The sequence below is a fragment of the Cupressus sempervirens genome, chromosome 11, assembly GCF_028749045.1.
Source record: "Cupressus sempervirens isolate cs-2001-9-10 chromosome 11, ASM2874904v1, whole genome shotgun sequence".
In the NCBI taxonomy this organism is placed as follows: domain Eukaryota; kingdom Viridiplantae; phylum Streptophyta; class Pinopsida; order Cupressales; family Cupressaceae; genus Cupressus; species Cupressus sempervirens.
The window spans coordinates 254,335,711-254,355,296 of NC_143128.1; the positions used below are offsets into that span (position 1 = coordinate 254,335,711).

The 19,586-nt window shown below is 36.6% G+C and overlaps 1 protein-coding gene across 2 annotated transcripts in view; it reads right to left on the minus strand.

Annotated features, from left to right (window-relative positions):
• LOC149529116 (CBBY-like protein) overlaps window positions 1-19,586 on the minus strand; it is a 223,412-nt gene that overhangs the window by 161,277 nt on the left and 42,549 nt on the right. For both annotated transcript variants that reach the window (XR_016358876.1, XM_089810563.1), the window contains exons 5-6: window positions 4,130-4,198; window positions 3,196-3,257 (exon numbers count right to left, since the gene is read on the minus strand). Coding sequence is in view for 1 of the 2 variants with exons in the window: in XM_089810563.1 (XP_089666689.1) it covers window positions 3,196-3,257; window positions 4,130-4,198 (131 nt within the window). In the remaining variant the exon portion in view is untranslated. The remainder of the gene's footprint in view (window positions 1-3,195; window positions 3,258-4,129; window positions 4,199-19,586) is intronic.

A 19,586-nucleotide genomic window follows, 5' to 3' on the forward strand; every position in this document is an offset into this window, starting at 1 on the left:
AAGTTGAATGATGCTAAAAGGAAGTATTATGTGTATGATAAAGAGATTCAAGCATTGAAGAAGTGGAGACATTATTTGATTCCTAAGGAGTTTTTGTTGTATACTGATCATAAAACTTTACAGTACTTGGGAAGTCAACATAAATTGAACCAAAGATCTATGAAGTGGGTTGAGTACTTGCAGAGCTTCACATTTGTCATTAAGCATAAGAGTGGAATTACTAATCAAGTTGTTGATGCATTGAGCAGAAGATGGTCTTTATTGACTGAGATGAAGGTTGAAGTTCTTGGTTTTGAAAACATGACAGAGTTGTATGATACTGAACCTGATTTTTTTGAGGCGTGGAGAGAGTGCAGAGCACCAAATCTAACAAATAACATAAGTATGCTGAGTATTTTATTCAAGAAAGTATGTTGTTCAAAGGTATTCAGTTGTGTATTCCTCAAAGTTCTATGAAATTGAATTTGATTAAGGAAAAGCATAGTGGTGGATTGGCTGTACATTTTGGAATAAATAAGGCATTGAGTTTGTTGAAGGCTAAGTATTATTGGTCACAAATGTATAAGGATGTTAAGAAATTTGTAAAGAGTTGTGGGGTTTGGCAAGTTGCAAAAGGAGTAAGTCAAAATAATGGTTTGTACACACCTATTACTATTCCTAAGAATCCTTAAACTGATATCAGTATGGATTTTGTTCTTGGATTATCTAAGACAGTGAAGGGGTATGATTTTATATTTGTTGTGGTGGATAAATTTTCTAAGATGGCTCATTTCATAACATGTAGGAAGACATCAGATGCTGAGCATGTTGCTGAATTTTTCTTTAAAGAGATTGTGAGATTGCATGGATCACCAAGAAGTATTATTTCTGACAGAGATAGTAAGTTTGATGGTTATTTTTCGAAGACTTTGTGGAAGAAGATGGGTACTGAGTTGAAGTTTAGTTCTACATTCCATCGACAGACAGAGGTCGTGAATACAAACTTGGGTAATTTGCTGAGATGTTTAGTGGGAGATGAGCCAAGTAATTGGGAAGTAGTGTTGGCACAAGCTAAGTTTGCATATAATAATTCTGTGAACAAGAGTACAGGAAAAACACCTTTTGAGATTGTTACTGGAATGCAACCTAGAGGTCTATCAAATTTGAGAAATATTGCTGGTGAAGAAAAGAGAAGTGTTGCAGGGGAAGAATTTGCTAATTTAATGGAATCTTTGCATAAGAGAAGGAAGTTGAGGGTGGAACAAAGTAATTAGAAGTATAAGGAGAATGCTGATCAGTCTAGAAGGCATCATGATTTTGAAGTTGGTGATAAGGTGATTGTGAATTTGGAGAAAGGAAGATATCCTATTAGAACATATAATAAGCTGACGATGAAGAAGTTTGAGAGTGGTAATGCTTAGGAAGTTGAGTTACCTGATGACATGGATTATCTCCTATATTCAATATTGCTGATTTGTATAAGTATCATGAGTCAAATGATGAAGTTGTTGTATCAAACGATTATCCTAAGAAGCAGATTGAATAAATTGAACAGATATTGGATCAGAGAGTTGGCAAGAGCACAAGAGGAAAGGATTACTATGAATATTTGGTGAAGTGGAAGAACAGACCTATTGAAGATGCATCATGGATTTCTCGAACTAAGTTGGATTCAACTCAGATTGTGACATATCAATTATTCAGGGGAATCGTTTCTTTCAACCCCGGTTGTCTGATACAAGAGCTTACTGAGTTGCTTTGTTATCCTGCTCATCTTTGTTCATTCTACATGTTGGTGTCGAGTTATTATAGCTCTAATGGATGCTGAGTTACTGTAGCTCTACTGGATGTCGAGTTATCGTAGCTCTAGTGGATGCCGACTTTTTGTAGCCGAGTTACTATAGCTCTAGTGGATGTCGAGTTAATGTAGCAATCCACTGTTGACCAAGTGTTCCTTCATGTGCCGACTGAATTCGTTGGTGTTGAGTGTTATTGTTGATGCCGAGTGTTCCTGTTGGTGTCGAGTGCCAATATTTATCTTGGTCCTTCTTTGACCGAGTTGTCTGTGTCTAGTTCTGGTTTGTGCCGATCTTGGACATATTTAATTTCAATATTGATAGTTAATAATTGATGTGAGCCAACTTGTGGCTCTGCATGCATTTAGTGTAAGGTTTAATTTTGTGATAGGCTGACCTGTGGCTGCACAAGTATTTAAGGAGGCCTAGGATTGAGTTTTAGGGTAGAACAGAGAGGATGTGAAAGTTGGAAGCATGTGTCTAGAAATCCGAATTTGAAGCTGGATCGTGGATTCGAATGTATTTTGTATCTAGCCATAACCTAGAAGGCCTTACAGCTGGGCATGTATGCTGATTATTTGGCAAATCAATAAAAGTGTTTGCTCTTCTTCCTCCTTTGGTTGTTGTTCTTTGTGTTGTGTTTCTACTACGTTAACTCTTGCATCGTGGTTTGGATAGTTGGGTGTGCCTTTGGCCCTAGTTTTTCATCCCTCCCTGTGTCACTCTGCTAGATAGGCTAAAGAGGGGACATAACATTCTACATGGACATAGCAACCACATTACCCAAACTTAGATGAAACTAGCTAGATTTAAACTAGACATAGGTATGTCTGACTTGTATACTCCAACCATTGATTCAAATGAATCATTTCTAGTTTTCAGCATTGGTTATGCTTCTCATGGGCTTTCTATTTCGTTCACATCATCGCACAGCTATATCATTCTCTTCCTAACATAGGACTAGGGATTCCCTTTTTTGAGCTCATCTTCTTGTATTGGTCTTTATATTGTGTGCAATAGTTACATTTTTTTATCCTTAGGGCTCTTCTTTGTCCTAGTATTTACTTAGTGCAATTTACAACACATTGACCAACTTAGTTCCAGATAGTAATGCAATTTTTTTCACATTGGCACGCCTAAATAAAGACCCCCACCCAATTACAAAACAAAAAGCAAATTTTACAACTCATAACAAAACTCAAAAAGATGAATCCTAAATTAATTTTTTTGTGACCTCATCCAGATATTTACAAGAAGTCCTAGGCATTCATCTTTAAATATTGAAGCAATGCACCCAGAATATAAGAAGAGGTCAAAAGAAAAAAGACGGCCACAGCCTATACTTAAGTAAACAAAACCAAATCAAATAAAAGCTTCAGAATGCATATTCAGACTAAATAAAAAGTTCATTCAAACTTACTTCTCAATTCCTGGCCGCAAAGATAAACTGCTGGATCTAACATAATCTTCCAATGCACAACGCTGCCAATCATCAAGATTACATTGGTTTACCATAAATTCTATAGTTCTTTTGTGTATATAAACAGAATCAAAGGGAAGAAAAGCATCGTGGAAGAGGATAAACTATGCAAAATCCCTACTAATTTCAAAACTTCAGAGGTTAAAACAGATGCACAATCAAGTCTAAAGTGACTTCCACTAATTTCTATAATAAGGCAAAACAATTCTGATGGCACCATCTAAAATATATTCTTCAATAATTATGCCCAACAGTTGTTTCAATAAAACTACAACTGCAACCACCATGACCAAAATCTAACACCCACAAAATAGTACTCTACAGAATAGTAGACAGATTCAGTGAATATGTCAATCTTTTTAATGTCTGGGAGTTGTTTCAATAAAACAACTACAACCACCAGACCAAAATTTAACACTGAAATAGCAGTAATCTACACAATAGGAGAAGATGCAGTTCATTACCATCTTGCAAATTTTAAGACTTCTGTAATAGTTCAGTGAAGATTTCAGTATGTACTCAAGCTACAGCATAAACATAAATTTTCCTCTAAATACAACTACAACCTATTAATATGTGTTTTCAATCAACATGTTTTCTCCATGCTAGGTATGAAATGAAAAGCTATTATGTCTCATTTTAATGTTTGCTAAAAGTATGGGAGTCATTGCACTTCAGTGGCACAATGCCATTAATATTTGGTAAAACAAACAAACACTGAAATATCACAAAAGAAAAATGAAAGCATGGATATCAAGTATATAAAGCTTGGATAGTCGAGTAAATAGAGAAAATACTTTAAAAATATTGCATATAGTACAAAAATCTGGTGGTCAACTGTGATGTTTATGCAAGGTTTGCAAAATACTAATACCTTCTCCCGCAAAAGGTTCTTTAGAAATGATTCTTTCTCATTTGTTGGATATGATGTCGGCCATCCCATCTGGATCAAGATAAAAGATATAACTCCATTAAGAAATGATTTCTAAGGAGTTAGTATTCAGAGAAACAAAAACAGGGATCAGTCATGAGATACACAAAAAAAGAAGGCACTATAATTAAGTTTTTTGATAAAAACTATTGACTATAGGTATTTTGATATAACAAGAAGAAAGAAAATGAAGATATAGATTGATATCAATGCTCCCTCTTTCAGATCCTATTTAATGGATAGTTTTCTTTCTTCCTAGTTCTTAATAATACTTATTGGCCTATTCCTTTGTCAGGCTGTTAGTAGTTTTTGTTATAAATAAGGATCTGAAATTTCTTCGAAGGTTAGCCAGACATAAGTAAAGCTTAATATAATGTAGCATTCTAGTTTTTAGTTCAAGTACAGTTTCAGTTAGCTTTCAGCTATGATGTGTAGCTTCACTTTTTGGATGAATGAATAAAGTGATGAAGTTCAGAATTTATAGTGTAACTGACCTTTAGATATACTCATCCAAGGAAGCCCACTGGTGAGTTATCCCTTTTCATTTAAGCATTAGTTTCCTTTCAGTTATAGTTACTGCTCTGGAGTTTGATTGTTCCTGCACTCACTGGAAATAATTTCCTGTGACTGTTCTTGTAGTCAAGCCACATAGAGAAGTTTCCTGTTTTTCTGTCCGGAACTTTGTTGTAGCTGCTTGCATGAGATAGCTTTAGCATTGGGTTTTGATAAGCATTTGAATTACTTTATTTCCAAGCATTTATCTTCCAGTATGGTTTCCTTTTAAGCTGTGAGATAGCATGGCTTTAGCTGGTACTTAGTGCACATGCAGTGCTGGCCCGTTTCAAGTACATGTTCCCTGGGTTGAAAAGTAAATGAGCCTTCACCATGAGAAATTATAGTTGCTTAGTCTGCATGTCTAATCCCTGAGTTGAGTTTTGTAGCCTAGTTATTGATCTAATTGGGAAGTCAAACAGTCCCTATATAAGGTGAGGTTTCTCATTTGTAAAGAGTAAGTTTGCAGATATTGTTGCTAATATATTACCAAAATTATTCCTTCTTCATTATTGTTATCATGGTGAATGTTTGTGAAGGTTTGGAGTATTCTATGGTTTCGACATTTCCTCACTTACATTAGACTTTTGTTTATGTTGGGTAAAAGTAGTTAAGTAGATGAATGGAAGATATTGTTGCTAGTGAATTATGGTGAAACTATGTTTAGACCTTTTGGTACTTGTTGATTGCAAGTAGAAGTGTAGGGTTGGTCTAAACTCAGTGCAAGCATCTAAGTTCAATTGAAAGTGTTTAGTTGGATTGCACCATGATTGGGTATTTGAATGAGTGTTGACAATATGAAAAGGATCCATGCATTCTTAGAAAATAGTGCCCTCCTTTGCATAGTTAGTTTGGTAAAGAAAGGGCTAATTAGAGTCTCACTTCACCATCAATATTGACTTGCATTGTTATAGTTAGCATAGCTTTCTAAACCCAATCCTCTTTTAGTTTGCTTGGTTCAAATTAGTTGAAGAGCCATCATTGCCGAGTCATTCACATTTGCAAAATTAGTAGTGTAAGTCCCTGTGTGGTTACCAACAAACCACATCATTAAACTGAGTTATGTACAATAGAAATATGAACCTTGGAGTCTCCACTATGATCTTTCTTGAAATCTTTAGCATATGTGGTGCCTTTGTTCAAGAGAGGATTTGATATTTGATATTTCATCCTTAATACTGAGTGTTTCAACATGCATGTCGGAGTAGTCACAAAACTCACATCAACAAACAGTGGTTCTATAATCAAGTGACATAATCCACAATTAATAATAAATATTTTTAAACAATGTATAGATGCTCGAACAAGCCTATTGCATGCAAATCATGATAGTGATGCAAGTTGTTCATAGAACCAAATCTCAGTGCAGCAAAGGTAGCTGAAAATTATCTATTTGCAACCAATTGAATGTAATGTTCCCGAACAGTTTCGGAGATGCTCCCATGCTGCGTGACTACTGCCTGTGCTGCACAGCCACTTTCCCGAACGGCTCTGGAGATGCTTCATTGTTGCGCGGTTACAGCCTGTGCTGTGTGACTACTACCCGTGCTGTGCAGCCACTACCCGTGCTGCGCGGCCACTTTCTCGAACGGTTCCGAAGATGCTCCCATGCTACGCAGTCATTTTCCCGTGCTGCGCGACTACTACTCGTGTTGTGCGGCCGCTACCTGTGTTGCGCGACTACTGCCTGTGTTGCACGGCCACTTCCCGTGCTACGTGACTACTGCCCATGCTACGCGGCCACTACCCATGTTGCGTGGCCACTTTCTCGAACGGTTCTGGAGATGCTCTCGTGCTGCGCAGTCACTTTCCCATGCTATGCGGCCTGAAAGACTGAGTGGTTGTACAATAGCAGCAGAGACGTGCAATATGTCAGCTAGTCATACGGTAGAAAATAGTGACCATACAGTGGATGAGAGGGGAAATACGGTGGTGTGTGGGAGATGGTCGGAATGAATGTCGTACGGGTGATAAGGAGGCCATATGGAAATGTTCAAAGGCCACACGATTACTTAACTGCGCCACACGGAGCATGCAAACTTATTCTTGCGTAAATAGATTCAGACACGATAATACAAAACTTGAACACGAGCAATCCTTTAATTAATGTGTCGAAAGATGTTGCTCCAATTTGCCAGATCCCAAGTTAAGTCGTACACAACAGAATACAAGTGATCGCCTTTGCCAGAGATATCAATAAAACCAGTACACATATACAATAAGAATTACCGATTGATATAGATGTAAATATTTGCAAACAATAATGGCACTCCAATTTGCCAGATTTGAGCCGAGTAATACACAGGCAGAATAGGGTGAGGGTTGATTCCCACCGAAACCGCAAATAAGCCAAATAGGGAAGATCTTTCACTTCCGAAATGGCGAACAACAGAGAATCCCAACAGGAATTCGCAATACATAGAAAATAATCCAAAAGAATACCTACGACTACCTACAAGCCGTGCTTAAATACCCTTCGGATAAACATCCCAAGGGTTTACAAAAATAGCCGATGGCCAACACCTACAGAACAAATGAATAAAAATAGGTCCGAGATATACTAAATCAATCGGAACCCCTAAATACAAACATTAAATAACTTGGGCCCAAATTAATTTATTAAAAGTCCTTTTATTATATTATTTAAATTTGGGGACCAGTTAATTAATTAATTTAATTAAATTATTAGATAAAAAATTGGGGACATTACAAATCCTTGCCGGCCAAAGATTGCTTGTCCTCAAGCAATACACAAACTCCAGGATCCCAAACCATGCACGAATGCAAATTGCTGAAAACTCCATTCTTCTTCAGGATCACATGTGCATAATTGGATTCAACTAAAATGAGTAGATCACCATTCAAGCTCCGCTGTGCCATTTTGATATAAATATTGTTTCGTCCTGAGTCACCAAGATCCCAGACTTCAAATTCATCTTTGTAATCCATCATGATTACTACTCGGGAATAGATTTCATAATCAGCCAACTGTAAAGATTGCTCCTGCAAATAATCCTCAATCGAATCCACATCACCACGAGGCTAAACAACTACCGGTAGAGCTTGCTTATTCGAAGGGTCACTAGTAAAACCCAAAGTTTCATCAAGTTGATCGTCGAGCATTGGGTTAATGTTATTTGTGCAAGTACCTTCTTCCAAAATCATTTCCTTCATCTTCGATTCAGGTACCAAATAGATTCTATCTTTATGGTAAATGACATTGCCAACCACCTTGTATTGGTCATCCTGCACTTGACCATCCAACAATTGGCACGCAAAAGTATTCTTGGAGTATTCGACTATCAAATGTGCCCTCCAATCAGATGGAAACTGAGCCATAGTGTAATCCAAGTCAAAGTTCTCCATTCTCCCAACAGGCTGGCAGAATCACCAGCTCTAATACCACTGTAATTTTCCCGAACGGTTCCGGAGATGCTCCTGTGTTGCGTGGTCACAGCCTGTGCTGCGCGACTACTACCCGTGTTACGCGACTACTGTCCGTGCTACGCGGCCACTACCTGTGTTGCGCGGCCACTTTCCCGAACGGTTCCAGAGATGCTCCCGTGCTACGCGATCACTTTCTCGTGCTGCGCGACTACTACCCATGCTGCACGGCCACTACTCGTGTTGCGCGACTACTACCTACACGGCCACTTTCTATGCCACGTGACTACTGCCCGTGCTACGCAGCCACTACCCATGTTGCGCGACCACTTTCTCAGACGGTTCTGGAGATGCTCTCGTGTTGCGCGGTCACTTTCCCGTGCTGCGTGGCCTAAAAGACTGAGTGGTTGTACAATAGCAACAGAGACGTACAATATGTCAGCCGATCGTATGGTAGAAAGTAGTGATCGTACGGTGGATGGGAGGGGAAGTACGGTGGTGTGTGGGAGATGGTCGGAATGAATATCATACAAGTGATGAGGAGGCCATATGGAAATGTCTAAACACCACATGATTACTTAACTGCGCCACACAGAGGATGCAAACTTATTCTTGCGTAAATAGATTCAAACACGGTAATAGAAAACTTTAACACGAGCAATCCTTTAATTAATGTGTCAAAAAATGTTGCTCTGATTTGCCAAATCCCAAGTTAAGCCATACACAAAAGAATACAAGTGATCGCCTTTGCCAGAGATATCAATAAAACCAGTACACCTATACAATAAGAATTACCGATTACTATAGATGTAAATATTTGCAAACAATAATGGCACTCCAATTTGCCAGATCTGAGCCGAGTAATACACGGGCGGAATAGGGTGAGGGTTGATTCCCACCGAAACCACAAATAAGCCAAATTGGGAAGATCTTTCACTTCCGAAATGGTGAACAGAGGATCCCAACAGGAATTCACAGTACATAGAAAATCATCCAAAAGCATACCTACGACTACCTACAAGCCGTGCTTAAATACCCTTCGGATAAACATCCTGAGGGTTTACAAAAATAGCCAACGGTCAACACCTATGGAACAATTAAATAAAAATAGGTCCGAGATATACTAAATCAATCGGAACCCCTAAATACAAACATTAAATAGCTTGGGCACAAATTAATTAATTAAAGGTCCTTTTATTATATTATTTAAATTCCGGGACCAGCTAATTAATTAATTTAATTTAATTATTACATAAAAAATTGGGGACATTACATTGAAGAAGAGGTGCACACGTTGAACTATAAACTTTCCACCATAGGAATCCATTTTACCACTCCAATGGAAAAATCAGCAATGGGAATAGTAATCTTAGTCCCACTATAGATTGAAAGATGAATAACACCATGACATATCATTGTAACAATATCAATATGTGCTTTGATGCTATAGGCATGTGCATTATTCATCTAAAGTTCCTATTGAAATGTCTACTCAATGCAAGTCATATACTCAATGAACAAATCCTTCTTCTTTGAAATATATCTAGATGCTCCAAAATCAATATACCAAATAGAAGACTTAAGTGATTTGCCAGTCATTCGACCATAAAAGAATGCGAAAGATATTGGATGCTCCAGAATCAATATACCACATAGAAGACTTAGAGTGATTTACCAGTCATTTGGCCATAAACGAATAGAAGGTTAACTCCTCAAATAGATTTATGAAATAAGCCTTTGGGGGAGGCCTGTCCTACTTGGATTTCTGATCAACCAATCTCTTTCTATAGTGCTTTTTCATGTGACAAAGTTTAACACAGTAATGGCATTTGATATTCTTCTAAGAATCTACTTTTTGTCCTTGACCTTTCTTCTAAGGCCACTTGCTTTTGCCCTCGTTCTTGGTTGCAAAGGCTAATAAAACATTATAGCTAACAAACTGCTTCCATCTTTCTTTTAGCAGGAGTCTATTGCACAAATCATCAAACTACAAGTCAACACTGGTAGACATGATGTTGAGTGTTCATATGAAATTCTCATAGATCATGGTAAGCCTTTTAGCATTATAACCATCATGCTACCAGTAGTAGGTGATTATTTGTGTATAAAGACACCTCGTCCATCATGATTGAAAATAGCATATTCTTCAAGAAGACCTAGAAGACCCTCCCTTTATTTGACATCTCATGCAAATCTCAAAGGTAATTCCATATCTTTGTAGAAAATCTGCCTGAAGGAATCTCCAAAAGGATCTAATCGCTGACTGATAATTTTATGAGAATAACGGTTTCACAATTATATTAATCAATTTGTCTCAGTCTTTACCTGCAATTATTGGACGGGTCTCAATCCTAATGACGATCTCATCAAGGCAACCTAAGTCACAGCATTCGATGCATTTCAACCATGACATTCGAACTTTTACGAACTTTAAACTTCAATATAAAATTCATCGAAAGTTGGCATCAAGTTCGTATGGAAAAATAGTGGTCTGCTTTCAAGCAAAATAGATACATTCCAAATCTAAATTTTGCATTTTCAAAAAGAATGTGGAGATCTTTTGGCATTTATTTCCGAAAAATGTGGCTTGCTGTTGATACCATCATATAGCAGCAAACTTATTAAGCCTTCACTGTTTTGCCATCACTCTGCAAATTCACGCTTTAAAGAAGGTTTTTTGAGTTGTTTGGATTCCTCTAGAAAGCAGTTTCAATTCCTTAACATACTAAGCCATTGCTTCCTCTATGATGTTTTTTCTGGGCTTTGTTGACATTTTTGTGTTTCTTTGTTTATTATAGTTCTTTTTGTTAGAGTATGTGATCTTTATCCATTTTACTCAAGTATTGACTCCCACTTGGACTCTCAAGTCTGAACTCCTATGATATGGTCGAGTCCAAATTGGGGTCTTAACTCTTCTAGAGGATATTGTTGAGTTCTATCAAGACTCTACTTCCTCCAATTTTTGACACTTGCCTCAACCTTGTCCATGTTTCCTCTCAGCTCTTGCCTATATAAACAGGCCAGCTTGCCTTGTATTTTGCATGTTGGAAATATTGGGATATTGGGTTTTGGAGATTTCTCTTGATGTTATTATGCCTCTGAGCATTCTCATCAAGTTTATCTCTTATTGTTTTTCTGCCCATTTTTTTCTAATTGTTTGATCTAACTCTTTCATTTAATTCTGGTTTAAATTTGTTTACTCAGATTTTAACATGGTATCAAAGCCTATTTTGAAAGATATGAATTCTTAGAGATCTTGTAAAATTTTGTTATGATTTCTCTTGCGTTAATACATTTTGGGGAACAAAAAAGGTTTATGAAGATCTAGTAATGCTTGTTTAGCATATATGTTGTTCTTTAGAACTAGGTAATTGGAGCATTCTGGAAGCATTTTTGGTGGTTCCATTGCATTTGGGAGGCTACTAAACCCCATCTCCATATAAGGCTCGAGCACATCTAACGCTGGAGTTTTTGCATTCCATTGTTTTCTTGATGAAGGCTTTTTTTTACACTACAAGCACATTTTTCTACAAGTGATGAAGAAAAACACTTTCTAAGGTTCTCTTTGTCTCATCAAAAAGTAATCTGGGTATCAATTAGTTTTTGCACTAGAGAAATCAATTATGAGCAGATCACATCTGAATGCTTTGACTGGACCCCTCACCATTGCAGTTTTCATTTTTGTACCTGATCTTCAAATAACTCATTCTCAGTCATATGGAGGTACTTTTTAGTGCATTTTTTTTCGAAAAGGGATAGGAACTCGTGATATGTGTAGTGGTGTAATCATTTCCTTCTCAAAAATTCCCATTTTTCCTAGAAATTTAGATTCTCCAGTGAATTTGAAGGACAGGCCTCATTTTTTGAACTTCAAACTTCTATAACTTTCACATATGATCTTAGATCAAGATCATTCTATTTTTTGAAAGTGGATAGTTTTTCGAGCACAATATATTAGTGTTGTTTTGATGTTCTTATTCTGAGAACTTTTTTTTTACCTTCAGTACATGGGTCCATTTCTTGGACATTATAACTGTAGAAAATATCTCCAGCATTGTTAACACACTAAACTATAAAGTGCCCAACTTGTAATATCTTGGGGGGTGATTTCTGATCCAGTGAAAAGGGGGAGAGGGGGTGTTGTGTGTGATCTTTCTCTTTACTTTTTTGCACAACAAACTTACTTCCTCTACCCTCGACTTGACATCCAATGTATTTATCTCAAGAATGCATCAAGCCATGACTACATTGCATTTTGGTTCAATGCCTTCTCTGTAAGGCATTAAATATGTTTGCTCAATAGCAAATGGCGGCTTAATTATCTCATTGTGCATTTGCTAGCATTTTGTCAAGCATTTGACTGTTAATCTGTGTGCTTCATCAAGATTGGGTGGGTGGTTTGGAAATTCCTATCATAAATGGTGACCTTTGTCATGTAATAAAGATGCCACTGATTGAGCAATCTTTTCATTATTGGCACCTATCACCTTCACCTCAACCTAACATGTTGCACCCACCGCGGTTGGAATCTTCGTGGATTCTGCCAGGAATGAAAAACTTGTCTACAACCATGGCTTCAATATTGGCAACGACCCGGTTACTAGTTAATTTTTGAGCTCCATGCTGCCATTGGGACAACTCAATCATGATTACATGCATTTCAAACAATATAGGGCCTTCATTTATCATAGGAATATGAAACCACCTGATACTTCTCAATGTTGGGTAGTTTGGCCAGTTCTGTAGAGCATTATATGTGTGCCTGATAATAAATATTGTCAAAAGAAAACAGAACTTAAAAGTTCTTATCAGGATTAGCTATGTTCGGAAATAATGATTTGTACTATATATGCAGATAACATATAAGAATTGTGTCACTCTATCGATACATATGGTTTCAGTTTTCCTATGTTCTTGATGAATCAGACATACAATACCAGATTACCATGCATTTAAATTTAAATATTCTATTTTATGAAATGATCCATAGCTTTGGGCAGACAAACAAATTTGCACTTCTGATATACCCCTATCATACTCATTTGGGCATTTAGCTTGACAATAGTTATTTATAATCATCAATACTTATTCTTCCGCAAGCTGCATACATGTTACTATAATACAGAGGTCGTCTATAGAATGTGTAATCGATCAAATTCTTCATGAAAAAATATTAAATCATCATGGAGTTACACTAAGTGCTGCCACATAGTAGCAAATCCCACCTGCACATTATGCATCCATGGATCGATATCAGAAAAAGGGCTTGCAATACAAGATTTTTCATAAACTTGGTATGTTCTCAATTTGTTTCACAGCCTGATAGCATGCATGTTATAAGTGAGTCAAGCAGATTCAAAATATGTTTTAAATTTCTCAAATTATCTGCTCTCCTATCTATCAAGCCAACTGGTGGGATACGGTCAAAGGAGATGTCAAGACCAAGGCCTTTTTGCTTGCTGGACAAGTCCAGGGATGAAGGCAAATAATGTGGCAAATTGGCTAAAAAGCATTTTGGGTAAGCATGTTAACTCAATAGTAATGGAAAATGAATTTATTTATTTAGCCTGCGATAAAATAGATCTTAAGGATGAACTTTTGTATTGTAATACTTTAGTTTTTAAAGGTTATCCTGTTAAATTCCTAGACTGGAGTTCCTTTTTTGACCCCAAAAAATCGGCTAAATTCGAGGTAGAAAAAGCTATCTAATTACCAAATTTGCCAATTGACTTTTTGTAAGAGGACATTCTCTGAACAAACTCATCTAGTTTTGGAACTTATGTAGGTTTGGTAGAATCAGGTTTGGCTGCATCTAGTCCAATTATTATAGTGAAAACAGATGTTAACACTACTGAATTTAAAACCCTAGATATTAACGTTGATAATAAAATTATTTCTGTTAAACAACGATTAGCTAAAGGCCTCTTCAGTAGATATCAGGATTTAGCTTCGTCTCAACCCCATCTTGGGGATAATCTAAGGAAGGCAATAAACACTCAAACTATAAGGAGTGATGAAGAGGAAAATTTGTCGATCAACCAAGAGGACAGGGAAGAAGGGGAAATTAGAGACTTTCATCCCCACCTCAACTCGGTCATCGTTGTTTAAAATCTAGATGAGGTAGTTGACCCTCTAGAGGTTCCACCCCAATTAACAATAAGCCAAAGTAACCAGACTGCTATGGAAAGCAAAGATTTATTAAGTCAGGCGACTCACTCTCAGGGAGATCGAAGTGAAACCCCGAAAAGAAAGGAAGCAAAACTTAACATCTTGATAGAAGCCCTGAATAATATGGTAGTGGAAGATCTTATGAATCAATTCATTAATGACATTTGTGATGAGGAACTCAAGTTGCAAAACTCTATTTTATCTCTAAAATCTCGGAAGTAGAGGACATGGAAAGAGAGACAAGCCGTCAAAGAAGGGCTAGCAGAGTTGGCTGAGGATTTGACAGGTCCTTGAGGATTAGGGGCCATCCTCTCAAGTAGGGGAGGTCCTATTTGTGCGAAAGTATTAAGAAACTGAGGGTGGAAATCCTTGCAAGAATTGCATCTAAAAGATGGGGCAGCTAAGGGTCAAATTAAATTAACCGATATTCTTAATGTTGGGAAGGAGAAGTTCCTTCCCCAAGCGCCATGCATGTCTTAAGTTGGAATGTTAGGGGCCTCAATGCCCCTAACAGGCAACAACTCCTAAACTGTTGCAGTACCAACACTAAAGCTGACATAATTATTCTTTAGGAAACGAAACTTAATAGTGAAGAAATGAATAAGTTCAGTAGATCATTAGGTTAGAGGGAGATAAAAGATTCCCCTACTGAAGGGAATTCTGGAGATCTTGCCATAATATGGGATCCTAGAAATGTGTTGATTTCATCTATAGAAATTCATAAAAATTGTATGAGTAGTATGGTGAAACGAATTAGATCTGAATTTTGCAAGGTTGTTTAATGTCTATGGTCCAATTCACAATGGAGATAAAGTTAGGTTATGGAAAGAGCTAGAAGATAGACCAACATTAGAATAGGAAAATTTATCTATTCTAGGAGGAGATTTTAATACTATTCTTTGATCTTTAGAAAAGAGAGGAGGCAGCAATACCCTCTCATTAACATCAAAAGAATTTTTAAATTGGGTAAATAGCTTAGGTCTAGTGGAGTTGGCTAGATCGAACGACACCTTCACTTGGAACAATAGAAGGAAAGGGTTCAATAATATTGTAGAAAGATTAGATAGGTTTTTCTGTCATGGAGATCTGTCAATGGTATCAGTTTCATTTCACTTTGAAGTTAAAGCAATATCAAAATCAGATCACTATCCTGTGGAGCTTAAAATTCTAGAAGATAAACGGCCTAGCAATTGTCAGTTCAAATTCGAGCAAATGTGGCTCAAAAATGACAATTGCATTAATCTTATTAGGAGATGGTGGGAGGAAACGGAAGTCTCGGGATCAAAGTTGTTCCAGGTAGTTAGTTAACTGAAAGTAATCAAACGCAAGTTAAAAGAGTGGAGCTCTGAATTCTTTGGAAATATCTTGGAGGACAAGATAACTCTGGAAGACAAACTGGAATTATTAAACAAGGAAGTTATGGAAAATGGAATGGGAGAGGCTCAATTCCTTGAAGAAAGAAAGATTATGCAACAATATAAAGAAGTTTTGGCTAAAGAAGAACTTTTCTGGAGACAAACGTCGAGAGAAACATGGTTAGAAGCCGAGGATAATAACATTAAATATTTTCATAATAGCTCTAAGCAGAGAAGAGCTATTAACCAAATTACTTCTATTAAAGACATGGACAAAATCCAAAGAACTCGACTGAGGATATCAACTTAGAAGTCATTTCTTACTTTGATATAATAATGGTGTAAGTTCTAGTCTGACAGCTCAGAGGAGTGTTCTCTCTAACGTCTCAAAATTAGTCTGCGTGGAACAAAAGAAAATCTTGTTGCAAATGATCACCAAACCAGAGGTTGAAGAAGTCCTCACAAAAATGAATCCGAACAAGTCTCAAGGTCCTGATGGTTTTCCAATTTTTTTCTTTTAGAAATGCTGGGACTTCATAGGAAAAGATGTAATGAAAGCCTTGGAAGGAGTTAGGAACTCCAGCAACCTACTGAGAGAAGTCAATAATACTTTTATAGCCCTTATTCCAAAAAAAGATAAGGTAGAATCTTTCAATGATTTCAAACCCATAGCTTTATGTAATACTCTCTACAAGCTCTTTACTAAAATCTTGGCCAGCAAACTTCAAAAGATGTTGTCTAGTCTTATAAGTGAGGAACAAACAAGTTTTGTCCAAGGAAGATTGATATATGACACATTCATTCTATCTCAGGAGGCTATTCATTCAATTCAAAATAATATGTTACCCGGTATGCTCATCAAATTGGATTTTATGAAAGCATATTATATGGTAGACCGGTGTTTTTTATGCATATGTCTTGAAGCTTATGGTTTCTCTAGACAATGGATAGAGTTAGTATTTGAATATATATCTACTCTGAAAATGTATTTTTTAATAAATAGCAACCCTATAGGCTTTTTTAGTATTTCTCATGGACTTAGATAGGGAGACCCTATTTCTCTTTTTCTATTCATTCTAATGGTTGATGTGTTAGGGAAGTCAATTATGCAAGCAAGAATAGAAGGAGCCATCAAAGGTATCTCAATAACCAACGAGGAGGAACCATCTACACATCAGCATTTTGTAGATGATACAATGTTATTTGGAGAAGGATCGGCTAGAGAGGCCTATGCCTAGAAAGATAGTCAGGGTAACTATAGCAAGGCGTCAGGTCAGGAGATTAATAGAGATAAATCAGAGATCTTTTTCTTCAACACTTCTACCACTTTGGAAGCTCAAATTTGCGCTATTTTAAACTTTAAAAAAGATATCTTGCCTTGTAGATACTTGGGTCTCCCTCTCAATTCGGGTCACAATGTTTCTAAACTATGGATCCCCTTGTAGAAAATTTAAAAGTAAAAATTGTTGGATGGAAAGGTAAGTGGCTTTCCTCAGCAGGAAGGAAGACTATGGTTTCTACTATTTTCTTAGCACAACCTATTTACCAGCTTTCATGTTTGGATCACTCAAATAGCAAAGTGTTAGAAATTGAAGGTCTACTTAGAACCTTATTCTAGCAGGGTAATGCAGATCGTCATAAGTTTTCCCTTCCTTCCTAGGACCAAATCTGTAGATCCAAAAGTCCAGGTGGAGCTAGTATCAAAAATATCAACGTCAAGGAATGGCCTTAAGAGCAAGGTTATTATGGAGGATGGTTAGGTTTCCTAACCTCAAATGGGTTAGGATTCTTTCCCACAAATACCTTTCATCTCAAAGGCTCAAGATTCTGGAATTTCCTCTTGAAATTCAGAAATATTATTCAGAAAAAGCTCTCATGGAATCTTGGGGATGGGAAGGAGGCTTTGTTTTGGGAAGACTCCTGGGGTGGCTATAAGCCTCTTGTTCGTTATCCTTCCGTGTTGAAAGCCAAATCTTATTTGGTAGAGAAATGGGGAACAAAGGTGAAGGACTATGTGATTTTTGGAGAAGATGGATTGCATGGAAGTGGAGAAATCTTGATGTTGAAGACATTCCCTTAGAAGAGAAATTCCTTCTTCAATCAATTCTAAGATCCAGAATTATCTCCTTTAAGGGAGGGGATGATAAACTCATATGGAATGGGAGCAAAAATGGAGAGTACAGCTCAAAAATGGGTTATCTATATCTTGAATCTCTTCAAGGATTCTCTATGTGTACTTTGCCTCTTCATCTGTGTTGGGATAAGTTCCACCTTCCCAAGGTAGGATTTTTCTCATCGATTGTCCTTCATCAAAGGGCCCTTACATCGGAAAGGCTTAAGAAATTTAGGATTAAGGGGCCCAGTAGATGTCCACTATGTGAATCTAATGAGGAATCTGCTGACCACCTCTTTCTTAACTTCCCTTATTCAAGCTAATGTTGGCATTGGCTATGTTCACAACTGGAAGTTATGTTGGCTTTTTCAAATTCAATCAAGAGTATGTTGACTTCTTGGCCTCTACTAAGAACAGATAAAATATATCAATATATATCACAGCCTTTGGATTACATCTCCTTTCATAACTCTATGGGAACTATGGAAGGAGAGGAACCATAAAATCTTTCAGGATAAGAAGCTGCATGTTGATGAATTAGCGAAAAAGATTGAGTCTCCATCATTGAATTAACTAACAACAGATTGCCTAATTCTCTCCCCAAACACACTAAGATGACTCATTGAGATGAAAGGATGAGAGGTAGATGGATTAATCTGAAAATTCCTCCCTTTCTGGGTAATGGAGGAACTCTAGGTAAATTAAAGAGATTAGAATGTGTTTGGCAAGCTCCCCAAGATAACTGGTTCAAGCTCAATTATGTTGGAGCCTCTAGATACTTAAATATTAAATTTTTAGAAGTTGAGGGAGATTCCACCAACATAATTAATGCCTTAGAAAATGCCATGCCCCCGTATTTATAAGATTCAATAATTTATCAATAAAATAAAATGTAATATAATATAATTTATTATTATATATTATAAAGGAAATTCATGTCTTCTAATATATTTATTAATATAATCATATCCTCTACTATATATGATGATAATATTATTAATATGATGAATTAAAATGATATGATGAATAAACAAATTAATATGATATAACGTGATTAAATAATAGTCTTTTAAAGACATAATAGATTTAAGATATTGACCTAAAATATATATGCTCCAAGTGTATATATAAACCTAAAACATACAACAAAATATTATTATAAATATAAATTTATGAAAATATATATAATTCTTTTTACAAAATTATATTATAGAAACTATATTATAATGAACAAATCTTGAGTCGTGAGTTATTGGATGAATAGTCACAACTTTTGTAAGAGGCATTTCTACTATTATCGAACATATAAGAAGGTATAAGCAGGGATATATTCAAGGGATATAAGGATAGATATCGGAAGATATCAGAGAGAGGATTTAGCACAGGCAACACCAAAAGGGGAGTTCAATAGATACGGTAGAACAAAGGAGAAGGGAGAAAAGAAGATATTGACCAAAAGAACACATGATGCTTACAAACCAAGACAGTTCAACTATTACTAGTGAGGATAAATCATTTATCGATAGCAAGGATTATAAGGAGATAGAGATCAGGGCATTGCCACTAAACGTTTGTAGTAATTATAGAAGGCATATAGAGCAATAGAGAATAAAATTAAAATAAAGAATAAAAAATGGACATTGAACAAATATAGGAAAGCATGCGTATACATCTGTAATGTCCCCTTTCTGGGACATTAGAAATGTTAAAAGCGTACTATATATAATATTAAAATTGACTAGAGAGCGTGAACTCAAAATATAAAAGGTCAATTTAATGTTATAAAGTGGGCAAAAGGGACAAGGGAGATAAGACGGAAAGCCAGGAG